Source organism: Sphaeramia orbicularis, chromosome 8 (genome assembly GCF_902148855.1).
Source record: "Sphaeramia orbicularis chromosome 8, fSphaOr1.1, whole genome shotgun sequence".
NCBI classification, from domain to species: Eukaryota; Metazoa; Chordata; class Actinopteri; order Kurtiformes; family Apogonidae; genus Sphaeramia; species Sphaeramia orbicularis.
Genome location: NC_043964.1, coordinates 52,285,731 through 52,298,932, shown reverse-complemented (window position 1 = coordinate 52,298,932; position 13,202 = coordinate 52,285,731). Strand labels below are relative to the sequence as shown.

At 38.9% G+C, this 13,202-nt stretch overlaps 1 protein-coding gene across 1 annotated transcript; it reads left to right on the top strand.

Moving 5' to 3' along the window:
- Window positions 1–3,371: 3,371 nt before the first annotated feature.
- Window positions 3,372–11,546, top strand: LOC115423332 (DELTA-actitoxin-Aas1a-like). Its single transcript, XM_030140048.1, has 3 exons — window positions 3,372–3,486; window positions 10,584–10,772; window positions 10,862–11,546. Exons 2-3 carry the CDS (start codon window positions 10,591–10,593, stop codon window positions 11,283–11,285), a joined length of 606 nt encoding a protein of 201 aa, XP_029995908.1. The 5' UTR covers window positions 3,372–3,486; window positions 10,584–10,590; the 3' UTR covers window positions 11,286–11,546.
- Window positions 11,547–13,202: the final 1,656 nt, after the last annotated feature.

The window sequence follows — 13,202 nt, the reverse complement described above, 5'->3', positions numbered from 1 at the left end:
TAATGACCAAATTGAATCTCACATAAAACAGTTAAAATGAAATTTAAATGTCATTTTTTTGGTATGATTTGTTTCACTGCTGTCTCTTGTAATTGCAGGAACATTTTTTTAAATAAACATAATATTTTAAATAATAATTATTATGCATGGAACCTGTGTCCCACAACTTGCACTCAACCCTGTTACCCATAACCTTTTAGCATGGTAGAAGAAGAAAGCAGTGAGTCACATGATATGCTGGAAATGACATCATCAAACAGTTTTCCAAAAGAATGGGCAGAGCAAAGGTATGTCCTCTCTTCTATTTTTCATATTTTCATAAGATTGTGAGCCTTGATTGAATGTCTCACTCTACCTCACTCAACCCTGTTACCCATATTAATAGGATAAGACAAATTCTTTTTGATTTTTTCTTTACTTATTTACATAAGTAAGTGTGTCCTCTTGGTCAGCAGTAACAGCTAGCTAAGTAGCGAGCTTCTATGCCTGAGAAAAAGCTAACAGTCTGGATTTGCAACCCTGTTACTGTGATTAGAGTAACAGGGTTGCACTACATTAATAGGGCTGCATCTCCTCCAGTTCACTCAGACTTTACAAACTATTATTTATGGTTCAAGTCAATAATTTACATTATCTGAGATAGAATTTAGTTAATCTACATATTGTAAACACATTCCTGAATTTCCCAGACTGTATTGTTTCCTTTTATTTCCTAATGGTAGTCCAAATGGATTATGGTTGCAGCAACTACCTTGATGGGATTATTAACTTGACATAAATCAAACTATATATAAACAGTGAGTTACAATTCATAATAGGGGACACTAAATTAAGTTAGATCATTTTTTTTCTAACAGTGTGGCCCACCATTGAGTGCTGCTGAAAAGCAGAGATGCCACCGTGCCAAGTGTGATGCTGATGTACAGAGGAGACAACAGTGTTTACTAAAAGAAAGACAGAAATGGAGGAAAGATGCAGAAACAGGACAGAAGTTGCTTCAAAAAGACCGCAGTGAGAGAGGACAGTGTACCCAACGAAAAAAGTGGAGAGAGGCTCATAAAAGGAGTAAAGCCAGGAGAGAGTTACCTGAAGGGTTAATAATGGGGGGCTTAATATCAAATACCACATTAGCCCTGATTTTCTGATGCAACAAGATGTTCTAAGCACTCCTGTGTAATTTTTTTGAAATTTTCATCCAAACCCCCCCTACCCTGAAAATTACTTTTTTAACTCTGAAAATCGCAACTTTCACAGCTTCTCCACTCTTTTGTCCGGTGCAGTGTATAAATATGTTCATGATGGGACATTTAATGATCTTATAAGTGCCATATTGTATCGTAAGAGTACTTTGTACTATGAAAAGTCTAATGTCAAGGTCATGTTGAAGGTTAAAAGTCACCAAAAAGCCTATTTTTTTTCAAAAATTCATACCATTCAGACATTTTATCAAATCTGTCCTCAGTTCTGTTCCCTCTGGTTTCCTGGTGGGACCCCCCAAGGCCTTTGGCCCTTTAAAGACACAGTACAGACTAAATATTAAAACATGTACATTCCATTTGAATTTGCCGCCGTTAGTGTGGCGGGAAACACATTCATTCATTCATTCATTTTCTGAACCCACTTTCTCCTCACTAGGGTCACAGGGGTCACTTGGAGCCTATCCCAGCTACTGATGGGCGAAGGCGGGGTTCACCCTGGACATGTGACCAGTTCATCACAGACTGAACATATAGAGACAAACAACCACTGTCACATTCACCCCTGTGGGGGATTTAGATTAACCCATTAACCTATCAGTGCATGTGTTTGGATGGTAGGAGGAAACCGGAGTACCCAGAGAGAACATGCAAACTTCACACAGAAAGGTCCCACCCCCATCGACAGGTGTTAGAATGGAACCCAGGACCTTCTGTCTGTGAGGCACCAGGTCTATCCACTGCACCACCGTGTCGCCCACAACAGGACATATACATGTAAATGTCAAAGTCATGTGAAACTACCGTTTGTTCTTTTTGACATGTCTGTATGGAGAATACATGAGTGAATAATTCTGTTTAATGTGTCTGATTGAATGTCAGTTGTCTGTGGTCAGTAGATGTGTTCTGAGGAGAGAACCTGAGCCCAACATTTGGAAGAACCCACATTAACAGCTTCATTCCATGAAATATGCATTTGGACCATTTGGGTGACCTTTGACCTATAATTTGGCCTTGACACTACACCTTTTTTAGTGCAAAGCACTCTGAAGACATGACATGTCTGACAAAAAAACATTTAGGATCCAGCATGAGCAGATTGTTACATTGTACTTTATCAAAAGTGAAGAAGGTTTGAAAGTTGACAAAAACCCCACGTTTTCAGGGTTGAAAAAGTAATTTTCGGGGGGTTGGATGAAAATTAAAAAAAAAAAAAAACACACAGGAGTGCTTAGAACATCTTGTTGCATCAGAAAATCAGGGCTAAAGTTGAATGTGAAAATTTTCCTGAAATAAGCCCCCCCCCATTATTATTATTATTATTATTATTATTGTTTGTTTGTTTGTTTGGGTTTTTTTTTTTTTTTTTGGGGGGGGGGGGTTATTTGAGAAATAGTGAAATAGTGCTGACAGAAAGTATTAAAAGTTATTCAAAGAATACTTTGATGTCTTGAGCATTTGTCACTTTTATATAATGATCTATAATCAGAAATAATGTAGCTGTTACTTCATACAACCCTGTTACCCTAATTTCAACCCTGTTACCATATCATTTTAATTGAAAATAATCATAAATTACTTTCTCAGCTCAAAAGGGTTTGACCCATTTTCCTTTAAAGAGTTTATGTAATTATATGCAAAATGTGTCAGAGTAAATATTGTAAAATAAATACTGAAATTGTTAAAGTGAAACATGCCAATATTGAAAAGTTGGACGAGACAGATTTTGAAAGTTGCTAAAATTAATTTAAATCAAGTCATGTGAAACCAAATGGTTATTCAGAGAGAATGTTACTTTCTTTACTTAATGGAAAAGGAATTACATTTAAGAAATTAATTAATGCACTTTTTTCAGGTTCCTTAGTGTTGGTAACAGGGTTGCACCAAGTATTACAAACACCACATAAATCATGTAATAAAAATTGTACCATTGATGTGTAAGCTGAGCCAATCAAGCCTTTGATAGTTTATTACCTATTATTGATGAATATATAATGGATAACTAGAAAAGTGAAGGTTTATTTTTCAAGAATTTTGAAGCCCAAATGTCCTCCAATTCTGGAATGACCCACATAGTGAATGGTCAGTTCCTTTTATGGCAGTAAGGGTGGGCAAATGCTCCTGTATAAAACCCCCCTGTCAAACAAAGAAAGGGAGATATTCCCTGATGAGCATTCCTGAGTTTGTTTTTCTTCTTAACTATTCACAACAATTGGCAGGAACGGAAGAGGCCTTGGTCGATTCGCAGATGGGATGTAGTGACACTTGTGTCTGAGGTGCCTAAACGAAGGTAAGAGATTTTTCCTTGTCAATTATATTTACAGTCACAGTCTCATCGCGCCTTGATGTGAGTAGAATATGGGCTCTCTCCGAGAAAATTTGATGTTTGATATGTGATGTGATCTGGGGATCTCTACTCACCAACAGACCGTGGGCCCCTTTGGTGTTTTAAATAATTTGACCCGGGTCTGGTATTTAAGATTTTTAGTGCCGTCCATGAGGGAAAGAGTGAAATGACTGTGGAAATGTGCGGAATAGTGTGGAAAAAGGTCATTCCTCCGATTGATACGCAGATCAGAGATACACAGATGAACAATTAACACACCGGCAAGCAATTATACTGCCAGAGCAGCACATCCCCCCACCGGAAACAGACCCTGGACCCATCAATGCCAATCCTGCCATCCGAACAGGATGTGGTTTCAACCATATACAGAGACAATGGGGGGCTTCAGCTCCCCCCTAAAATTGGCCTAATGACGCCACGTCTATATTTAGTAAGACATATTTATTAGTTGGTCCTCACACCATTTTGAGGGGTCAGATTTAGAATTTATGGGTGATGGTTATAATTCATTATGTCAAGCAGACATGACTGTGTGTGTCATACATAACAACACTCAGGTGTATTGTACATTTTTGCAGTAGACTTGACTCCACTTTGTGGACAAATGACAACATTACATCAACACGGTGCAGATTCATTTATTCATGCTTAAAAATGTCTGTCCAGTCTGCATTTAGGATAAGGTCAGAAGCTGAGTACAGACCATGAGCAAAATAATGAAAACCAACCCCCAACCACAAATATATTTAAAGCTAATATGTCCTTATTTTCCCACTGCAAAAACAACCAATACTTTTCTAGCTGTTTTTAATCAGTTTCAATTTATACATGTGGAAACAGACTCAGATATTGCAGTTAAGCTTTTACAAATGTACAAATATTGATGTGTTGGTACTAGATAAACACAAGTATGTTCAATGAATATTTAATTACAGATTTTGAATAATAGAATAATAGTTTGATCAGTGTAGCAACAGAGCATTCTTCCTTATTTTTAATTAGGAAAATAAATTAATGTATTTTATCATTGTTAGACCCATCAGTCAAAACATTAAACTCGCCTGATTAATTCATTACAAAGGTACTTTTCACTGGGTTGGGTATATGAGACTGTAAGTGAACATTTAGTCCGTGAACTTGATGTGTTGGAAGTAGCAAAATGGGCAACATAAGGAGCACTGTGCAGATTATGACATAATGAATATGCTCCATATATATATATATATATATATATATATATATATATATATATATATATATATATATATACAGACCTGATCAAAATCTTAAGACCAGTTGAAAGATAGCTAGAATTAACCCTGGATAAAGGAATTAATTGTTGAAGTAGATTTAGAAGTATACTGTTTAGCTGAAGATCTATCTAATGAATCATTCAGACAACAATTAAAGTCTCCACCAATAATAAGACAATGTGATTCAATATTAGGGATTGTGGAGAAAAATTTCACAAAAAATCCCTCGTCGTCCACATTAGGGGCATAGACATTTGCTAAGGTTAGAGCCATGTTATTAATCAATCCTGAAATTATTACATAATGACCGTTGTGATCCGCAACTACTTTCTCACATTTAAATGGAACAGAATGGTGAATGAGAATGGCAACACCACGTGAATTACTACTAAATGATGAATAAAACAACTGTGATACCCAGTTTTTGTGCAATTTTTTAACATTTAATTTAAGTGGGTCTCCTGTATAAAAGCTACTTTTACATCCAGATCTCTGAGATGAAGGAGAACCTGGTTAATCTTAGATGATTTCCCCAAACCTCTAACATTCCAGGTTGCAAATCTAATCTTAGTGCCTGCATTGATAACACTGTTAACTATCATAGAAGTTCAAAAAAAGAAAAGGGTAATCAAAAAACAAGAGGAGAAAGAGAAAACAGCCCTGAATGATCATGTTTACAGTAGAAAAAACTAAAACTAAGCAAACAAAGGTAAAAGAAAACCAAAAACCCACACAACAGACCGACAGACATAAGACACCCACATATACACAGAACTATCCCCAACCCCCTCCCCCCCAGAAAATAAAACCACAGCTTCTAGATCCATCACTTTTGAAAAAAAAAAAAAAAAAACCTAGTTAACACCAGGTCTGTCTGAAATTGGAACTGACACATATGAAAGCTTACAGAGCAGATTCTTTTGTGGCTAACACACAGCCAGTCATCTGTAGAGTACTGATCATTACACGCCCAATCTGCAGGGGATAGTATGTCTCAGTCTTTGTAAATCCTTGACAGCAAAACGTGCCAAGGCCGAAGAAGAAAAGGAAAATGTAAACAAAAATCAGCTGGACATCCTATACGTTGTGACAAGTTTTAACAGGAATTAAAGTCACAAGAAAGAAAAAAATAAATAAACAAAATAATCCAGCGAAGAGGAGAACACAGGAATCCTGCATCATAGTTCAGTTATCTGCTCCCAAAGGAAAATGACAACAGTCACTCTTTTATACTTTTATATCAATAATCTGGCCAGAGCTACATGTGTGGATTTATGAGAGACATGAAAGCCGTTTCAGCTGCTTTGTGACAGGTGAACTGTTGAAGTTTGCCGTCAACCATGACACTCAGAGTGGACAGGGACCGGAGTGAGTATTTCATGTTTAGTTCACGAAGTTTACGCTTTACAGTGTCAAAACTGCGCCACTTCTTCGTAAGCCCGGCACTGTAATCTGGAAATATGTGAATACGAGTACCTTTAAAACGCAGCTCCTTCTCCTTGGCCAAACGAAGAATTTTGATTTTATCCTGGAAATTCAGCAGTTTGATCAGGATAGGTCTTGGCCTGGTGCTGTTGTGTTCGCTGGTGCTCCAGACAACGGTAGGACTGCGGTGGCATCTCTCAATGGTTGGCGGAAAAGGAAAGTTTTCCCATCCCAGGAGCTCCGGAATTAGCTGGATCATGAAGCCGAGGATATCACGGCCCTCTGCGGATTCTGGGACGCGGATGAAGTGCAGGTTGGATGCTCGGCTCCGGTTTTCCAGTTCCTCCACCTTGTCCATGAGGTATACATTTTGTTGTTGTAGTTCCTTATTTTTTGTTTGGAGAGCATGGATATCATCTTCGGTCTTCCCGACTCTTTGATCCAAAATTCCAACATGATCACCAAGCATGTTCAGAGAGCGTTTAATGGAATTGAGTTGTGAATGAATGGGGTCCACCTTGGCGTCGATGTGGGACTGTGGGATTTCCCACTTGAGTTGCTCCAAGCCATCCAGTACAGTTTTTATCAAAAGCTGGTTGATCTGATCTTCGGCCATTCTTATAACAAACAAGTACAATCGGTACTGGTGTCAGAGATGGTGAGAATTAGAAGATATTGCGTAATTCAGACAGGCCTGTGCTGCACACACTCATGCTGCGGCCATCTTGCCTCCCACATGTCAGAAGATGCTGGGTTTCATGCAACATGCTACAGATGATGCATTGATAAAAAGTGATTGGATTCCGCGGAGAAACATTCAAGAGAGAATTCAGATGTCAATGAATCACAGGGAGGCGAGTCTGTGCAAACAGGGGATGCCGGCAGCACCGCGGGATCAACAAGTGAAACTCCAAGAAAGAAATGACGGTCCAGGATGGGTCTACCCACTGTTTCATCTGGTCCTGTTCTGCCTGCCTTATGCATAATATGAAAAAAGTGGATAAATACATCACTGTGTCTGGCAAATGCACAAAGGATCATCTTTCACTGGCACAGACATTATCAGCAGGTGTGTAAAAAATAAATAAATTAATAAAAAATTCTGTCTCTCACACTCACAAACACTGTATTATTAGTAAGTTTGTAAGTTTATTCTATTCTCTACTATTACTACTACTATTACTGATCATAACTCATTCTCTCTCTCACACACAATGCTGCTTGCAGCTTAGTGAAACTACGTGCATGTGTTTCAGAAATGAGCCGCTTTCAATGTCAGCTATGAGATCTTCTCTTCTGTGAGCAGATCATCAGGCAAAGAATTATTATTGTTGTGAACCACCACCACCAAACATTCATACACCAGAGTGAGTGGCACTGGGTGAAGTGTCTTGCCCAAGAACACAACAGACTGACTTGGACAAAGCGGGATTCGAACCACCAACCCTTCGGTTATTGGACGACCTGCTCTACCATCTGAGCCATGGCCACCCAGTCTTACTGACAGTGTCTAATTATTGCTCCTTGGTAGTTTGCCCTGTCCATGCCTCCAACATGTGATGCTCTACACCAACACTGCAAAAGGACAAACTACCAAACAGCAATAATGAGACACTGTCTGAAAGGTATTATGTGTGCACCCTCACCCACTGGTAGTGGATGGCACATTGAGGATGGGGAGTCAACAGTGACTTGGATGACTAAAAATCCTGCTCCTCAAAGTGTTCTGCAGTTCATCCACTGCACTTGGAAACAAGGCAAATGTGATACAGACAGGTGTTCCTGTATGTCAGCAAGACTGTCTTTCACTGATCTGTGTAGGTGGCAGCACTGTGTGAATGTTCAGAAGGAAACAGAAGATAGAGCTACATGGGATGATGTTTCTGACAGTGATGGTGATGATTAGACATGTTATAGAACCATAAAAAAGCATCCATTGAACAAAAATAAAAGTTTACAGTGTACTGTGTAAAAAAACAGACTGAGTTCTATTAAAAAAACATGTATTGTTACATGACAAACGCATCATTGTTAAAAGAAGAAAAGAAACCCTGCAACTGTAAACACTGTAAATGTCAAGCAATGCTGTTACATTGATGTGTGTGTTTGTGTGTGGCAAAATTCACCATGTGTAATATGTGAAATCAGTAGAAGCTTTTTCCCACAAATTTCCAAGATTTCATGGTCTAAATTCACATTGCATGGTAATAATTCATCAAGACATGTCTAAAATGTTAATATGTATAAATGTCAATTTGTGAGACAATTTGTGTTGCTAAAATGAATGTTGATAAATAAAACTTGTGAATCTAGCATCACAGAATTTTCGGTTTTTAATTTTATATTCATATAGATTTATGGCTTGTGACAAAAAAACTGCAGGATATATTGCGGAGAACTTTTAACCCCAAGTCCATGAGGGTACAGTCTAAACAAAAATGCGTGTAAAAAGTAGTGCCCAGACATGGGAACGAAAATCCTTTTCTAGCCACTTTTCATGGTTCACCTTAAGGCCTACTAACTGAAACTGAGGCTAACCTAGTTTTTCATATACGGGGGAACTGGAAAAAAAGATACAATGGAGTGTTTGAGCCACATAAGAAAATAAAAACACTAGGCACTACGAGTATAAAGTCATAAAATATAGATATAAAGCCTGTAATTATATGATAATAAAGTCAAATACAAAAAGAATCGCAATGTAATGAGAATAAAGTTGTCGTTATTAAAAAAAAAAGATAATTTAACAAAAATGTCATTCGTTTGAGATTAAAGTCGTCATATTCCCACAATAAAGCCATAATATTACAAGAATAATGTCGTAATTTAAAAACAGGTGGGAAAAATATAATTTACAAGGATAAAGTCATACCCTGCTGGTCCACAGTAGCTGAAGCTCTCCCAGATATCAAAGAGATACGGGGATGGATCTGGAAAAGAATCACTGACCAACTCGGCCCGAAACCGCTTGGCAGATCCGTCCTGGTGTCCAAATGTACATTGGGCCAAAACAGATACTGGTCCGTGAAACAGATCTTCTACAGAAACGGTCCAGCTCCGTATGAAGTGGTTGATATGAACTAGACGTAAACCTCCTCAGCATCAGTAGATCATGCATATATTCACTGGGGTCAGTATATGGTCTACTTTGGATCAGCTGGTTCTGGGCCCAAGTTTTGGACCCTGGTTGTCAGTCATGACGAAACCATGTATATGTGTTTCAGGTAAAAATAGCGATGATCCCCTTCACCCTGGATGTCCGGATATGCGATTTCTGTCCACATGTCAGTGTTCATGGACCACTTGTTCTTTGGTAGCTTGTACAGATCCATGTCCAGTCCAGTTGTCCTTCATTTAATTTCATATTTCACATTTTCCCTGTCTCGCTGTGTTTAATGCTATACTCCGTCATGTTGAGCAGGTTGGTTTTTGCCACTCGGTTTGACTTAGAGGGGCGTGGCCTGGGGCGAAAGAGACGTATGTGCATACCCTCTATTGTGTGTTTTATAGAGGGTATGCACATACGTCACTTCCCCCCTGGGCCACGCACCTCTAATCACATCTATACACATGTTTACAGACAACTGTACCAGGGAGCACTCTTGAAGTAAAGGAGAAGTGGGAATTGGAAATGAATGTTGTGACTGAAGACCAAATTTGGGAACAGGTGTGTGAGAATGGACATAAATTGACTAGTAGCCCAACATGGAAAGGATTTATTTGGAAAGGGAACCTCTGATTTTTTAAAACTCCATTTTTCATCTCTAACTTTGACAAAACTGAGACAAATCTTTGCTGGAGACAATGTGGACAAATTGAGGACCACACACACATGCATCTTTTGGGATTGTCCTAAATTGAGAGTGTTTTGGTAAGGAATCCGGGTAGAACTTTCTAACATTTTACAAATTAACATTAGGTTTATCTGCTGATCTTTATTTTGGAGTGCTTTCTTGTGACTTTCTATGTAAAGAAAAAATGTATTTGTTCAAAATTCTTGTATCGGAGGCAAAAAAGATGACAACTGTGTCCTGATGTAAGCCATGACCGCCTACTGTTGGTCAATGGAAAGAGTGACTCATCAGGGAAATGGAAAAATAACAGCAAAGCTCCAGGAATCAGGGCTCAGGGGTTAAAGGGTTAATATGTGAACCTTTACCTGGAATCAGGGCTCAGGGGTTAAAGGGTTAATATGTGAACCCTTACCTGGAATCAGGGCTCAGGGGTTAAAGGGTTGAATAACTCAAGGCCTCCTTAAATGATCAACAGGGGAATGCCTGCAGATGTCAAAAATACAGAAGCCTCTTTTTCAGAACAGTTTGACATTAATTTGTACTGAACTGTCTGTGTGTCTTTAAACAGATCCAATATGGCAGAAGCAGCAGGAGCAGCAGGAGCAGCAGGAGCAGCAGGAGCAGTAGGAGCAGCAGCTTCAGGTCTTGGGGCCGTCGTTGCAGCCAGTGAAGCCATCGCTGCTGCTGCTCCTACTCATCGCCAGTGCAATGTCGAGATCACTAATGCCTGTAAAAAGTACAGCCTCTGTAATCCCAGGTACCTTTGATTATTAATACTCATGAACAGTCGGACCATGCTTCATTATGTTGAATTCATTCTGGTTATTTTGCTGTTTTCATGTCTAGGATGCACCTTTACAGCGGACAGTGTGCGATACCTCAGTCCCCCTTCGTTGACTCTGGAACATCTGATGTTGCTGTGTTTGTCAAAACCCCTGGCACAGTATGTGGATCTGTTGGCGTCATCACGTATGATCTCCAGAACAACAAAACAAAGAAGAGCTGTATGAAAATGGCCATCTTGTTCTCTGTGCCTTTCGACTTTAATATTTACTCCAATGTGTATGCAGTGGGAATGTTTGACAAAAGCAAGGAGTGTAGTAAGGCACTTTATTATGAGATGATGGATGGATCACCTGCAACATTTGCCAGAAAGGAAGCAAGAGAGCCAGGAAGTCTCATTTATAAAGGTGGTACTTTTACCATCATGGCTACAATGTCAGACGCCTACCAACCTGTCATAAAGCTGCGAATTTTTGAGACAGATTAGTGACCAAACATAAACAATGTTGGTTACAGAACAAAACATTTCATTTCGATTTAATTATTTGAACAGGACAGTGAGCAGAGGTGTCCAAAGTATTCCCATTCATTCCTCAAGTAGAAGTATAGATATTAGGGTTTAAAAAGTCTTCTGTAGAAGTTGAATTAGCAACTCAAGCTTTTTACTCCAGTAAAAGTGTTAAAGTACTGGTTTCAAAACTGCTTAAAGTATAAAAGTAAATGTAAGGCACAGGTGTCAAACACGCGGCCCGGGGGCCAAAACTGGCCCGCCAAAGGATCCAATCTGGCCCCTGGGATGAATTTATGAAATGTAAAAATTACACTGAAGATATTATCAGTCAAAGATGTTCGATCTAAAGTGGGTCAGACCAGTAAAATACTATCATAATAACTTATAAATAATGAAAAAAAGCTATTTTTTTCTTTTTGTTTTGGTGTCAAAAAAGTAAAATTACGCAAAAATGTTTACATTTACAGACTGGTTTTTCACAAAAAATATGAACAACCTGAAATGTCTTAAGAGAAGTATGTAGTATTTTAACAGTATTCTGCCTGTTATTAAATGTTTTGTGTATTTGTAGATCCACTGTGATCTGGAAGTTGTGATGCACATGTATAAATGATAAACTGAGGTGTAATATTGTTAAAATTACACATTTTTCTTAAGAATTTTCAGGTTGTTCATATTTGTTCATGTTACGTTCAAGAAGGGTTCGAAGACGTAAACATTTTAATTATGAAATTTTACTTTTTTCACTCAAAAACATAGAGAAAACTTTGGAGTTGATGTTATTTCTAAGTTCTTATCCTATTATTTGCATTATTTTACTGGTCCGGCCCACTTTATTTCATATTAGGCTGAATGTGGCCCCTGAATTAAAATGAGTTTGACACCCCTGATGTAAGGGGAAAAAATGCCATTAGGACAAAAGCTTAGGCAGCGCCACAGGGGAGGGGCCTATAGTGCACTACCCCACCTCCCCAAACAACATTTTTCTAAAGGCCATAATGACTGTAATATTATATTAAAATGTTAATGTTTAAACATTTGGAATGCACTAGGCTACCTGTTTCATCCGCATCAGTGGCGGCTGCCCGTCTTTCAGACAGGGGAAGCTCATTGTCGGCTTACATTAAAAAAAATAAATAAATAAATGAAAAATTGCCAAGTTATTTACACATAAATTCGGCCCTCCGTTCCTTTTTAAGAAAATGCTCAGTGACCTTATTGTACCAAGTAGGGACTGGACCAGTGTCCTCTCTGCTCAGATTGCCTTGGCCCAGTGTGTTGTGGGTGTAAGACTTCAGCCTTTTTAAACTACAGATGCTCCTTTCACTGCGACCTAGCCGACAGTCTGACTGATTTAACTATCTACAAAACGATATTAAACTCGGACTAGAAATGATTAAATTATGGAACCGAAACAAGAAAACGCTGAAATTATGTTAAATTGAAACAAGGAAGTACAATGAGTGTGTTTTATTTACAGTGCAAAAAATGAACGAGTGATTTCGTAGTGGTTTCTCTCACCATTTCACAGCAGAATGTGTGACGGTATGAAACTGAACTGTATCAGTGAAGGAGTAGACCTGAAAACAGCTGTCAATCGAACGGGATTCAGCCTTTTGACCGATCCTCCAATCAGCACGTGAGATTCTGGCGTCCAGCCCGGCCGAGCTCCGCCCACAGCTCCATTCACCCCCAGAGACGCCCGGCGTCCGGGGGCGGGACAACATCGTGGCATTTATCCAATTACTGTCCAGTTTTGAGGCAATGAAAAAAACTGTTCCACTCAGTTCCATTGACGCCCAGAGACGGACACAGTCTACGGACAAATGCACTGAGCAGAGATGGAGGAGAAAACACAGACACGGGAATGGAGGAGAAGTGAACGACATCGCG